This window comes from Apis dorsata, unplaced genomic scaffold (assembly GCF_000469605.1).
Source record: "Apis dorsata unplaced genomic scaffold, Apis dorsata 1.3 scaffold_982, whole genome shotgun sequence".
Lineage (NCBI taxonomy): Eukaryota > Metazoa > Arthropoda > Insecta > Hymenoptera > Apidae > Apis > Apis dorsata.
In genome coordinates this window covers 87743-89502 of record NW_006264085.1, presented here as the reverse complement: position 1 = coordinate 89502, position 1760 = coordinate 87743, and the positions used below count along the sequence as shown (strand labels likewise).

The following is a 1760-nucleotide window of genomic DNA, read 5'->3' as shown; positions in this document are numbered from 1 at the left end:
AAAGAAAACTATCTATTTGTCCTATTCGACATGTTTAGATTAGATTAAATTTATTAATTAAATTTATTAATTCTCTTGTTTTATTTTTTGGTAAGAATTTGTCTTCTTTGCAATTTCTTCTAATAAAAGGATCGTAGTTTTCTGATGGGATATAATAATATATAATAATAACTACATAGATAATAAAATTACGGTTAATATCCTTGTTATATCTCTAAGTTAGAGGAAAATTCCTCTAAACTGGTTGGTCAACGTTAGGATCGAGCCAGGTTATCTCAAAAATATATAATTAATGAGTATCAATTAATTAAAAACAATGTCCTACCAATCAATATTATTCTAATTTCTTTGTTTAGGCTTAATAAGAGACCAGTAATAATGGATAAAATGATAATAATGGAAAAAAATTTCCATACGAGGAACTTCTTCAAATAAGCATAAATCATAAATCTCGCAAGCACATATTGCTTGTGATTAATGTATATACTGACTTAATTAATACATGTTTGAATTTCAATTTATAAATAAAAAATCAAATTTTTTCATTTAAATTATTTATCATATAAAAAAATTATTAAATCTTTTTTTAAATTTTTTATTTTTAAAAAATAAAATATTTTGTTGAATATACTTCGTTAAATAATTTTCATATAAAATCTTTTTTACAATATAGTAATAATATTACAGTCATACAATATCATCATACAATAATATATCATATAAAACAATGAAATATAACAATAATATAAAAATAAAAACAAAGAGATAAAACACAAAAGAAATAAAAAAAATAAAAGAAAGAAAGAAAATATGAAACACAATGAAAGAAAAAATTATAAAAAAAAATCGCTGTTTTTTCAAAAATATTTAATATAATTATATATTTATTCTTCATGCTTTTAATATAATTATATATAATATAATTTAGAAAAAGTTTTAGAAAGATAATATATATTATATAAAACTGTTTTAGAAAAACAATATATTAATATAATATATATAATATAAAACATTGTAAGATATATTTTAGCTATGCAATGATTAGCAATAACTAAAATGAGAAAAAAATTAATGATCATGTTAGTTCACCAATTAGTATTCATATATATCACAAGATATGAATAATAAACTATTTTAGTTTATTATTTTTATTTTCTTTTGCGAAAAAATATATAGTAAAATATATAGTAAATATTTATATAATATTTATGTACATTATATATGCAAATTACATTGAGGAAAATTATGGAAGTACATAATGCCAGAAAATTGCTTTATTGTTTTCACTATACAAGGACTGCATATTTTTAACGGAATGGAAATAAAATAATCAAACAAAAGCCAAACACAATCCTATTCTTTGTTCTCGGAAAACAGTTTTAATTAAAATTTAACTTGAGGCCGGTGGTGTACTTACTGTCTCAGTTGTAGTGCTTGTCGAATCAGATATTGGTTTTTCTTGTAATTCTAGCCATGGTAGTCGTTTCTGTAGTTCTAATCTATTTAAATAGTTATGTATATTTTATCTCATCTTTAACATAAATTATAAATTTTTAGAAATTTATTTTTATATATAATACAATAATAAAATATCAAAATTCTAATTATAATCAAAATTTATTCAAAAAAAATTTATTCAATAAAAATATTAAAAAACATGAAAAAAATTTTAAATAAAAGAATATATCAAAAATAATACTTATTAAAAGATATACATATATTATATCATATATCTTATTATATCTTATATATAATAATAT

The 1760-nt window shown here is 19.0% G+C and overlaps 1 protein-coding gene across 1 annotated transcript in view; it reads right to left on the bottom strand.

Moving 5' to 3' along the window:
- Positions 1-1256: 1256 nt before the first annotated feature.
- The window catches only part of LOC102675933 (opsin, ultraviolet-sensitive), a 3469-nt gene continuing 2965 nt past the window's right edge, over positions 1257-1760 (bottom strand). The window contains exon 5 of the mRNA XM_006623995.2: positions 1257-1499. Coding sequence (XP_006624058.1) covers positions 1391-1499 — 109 coding nt within the window. The 3' untranslated portion in view covers positions 1257-1390. The remainder of the gene's footprint in view (positions 1500-1760) is intronic.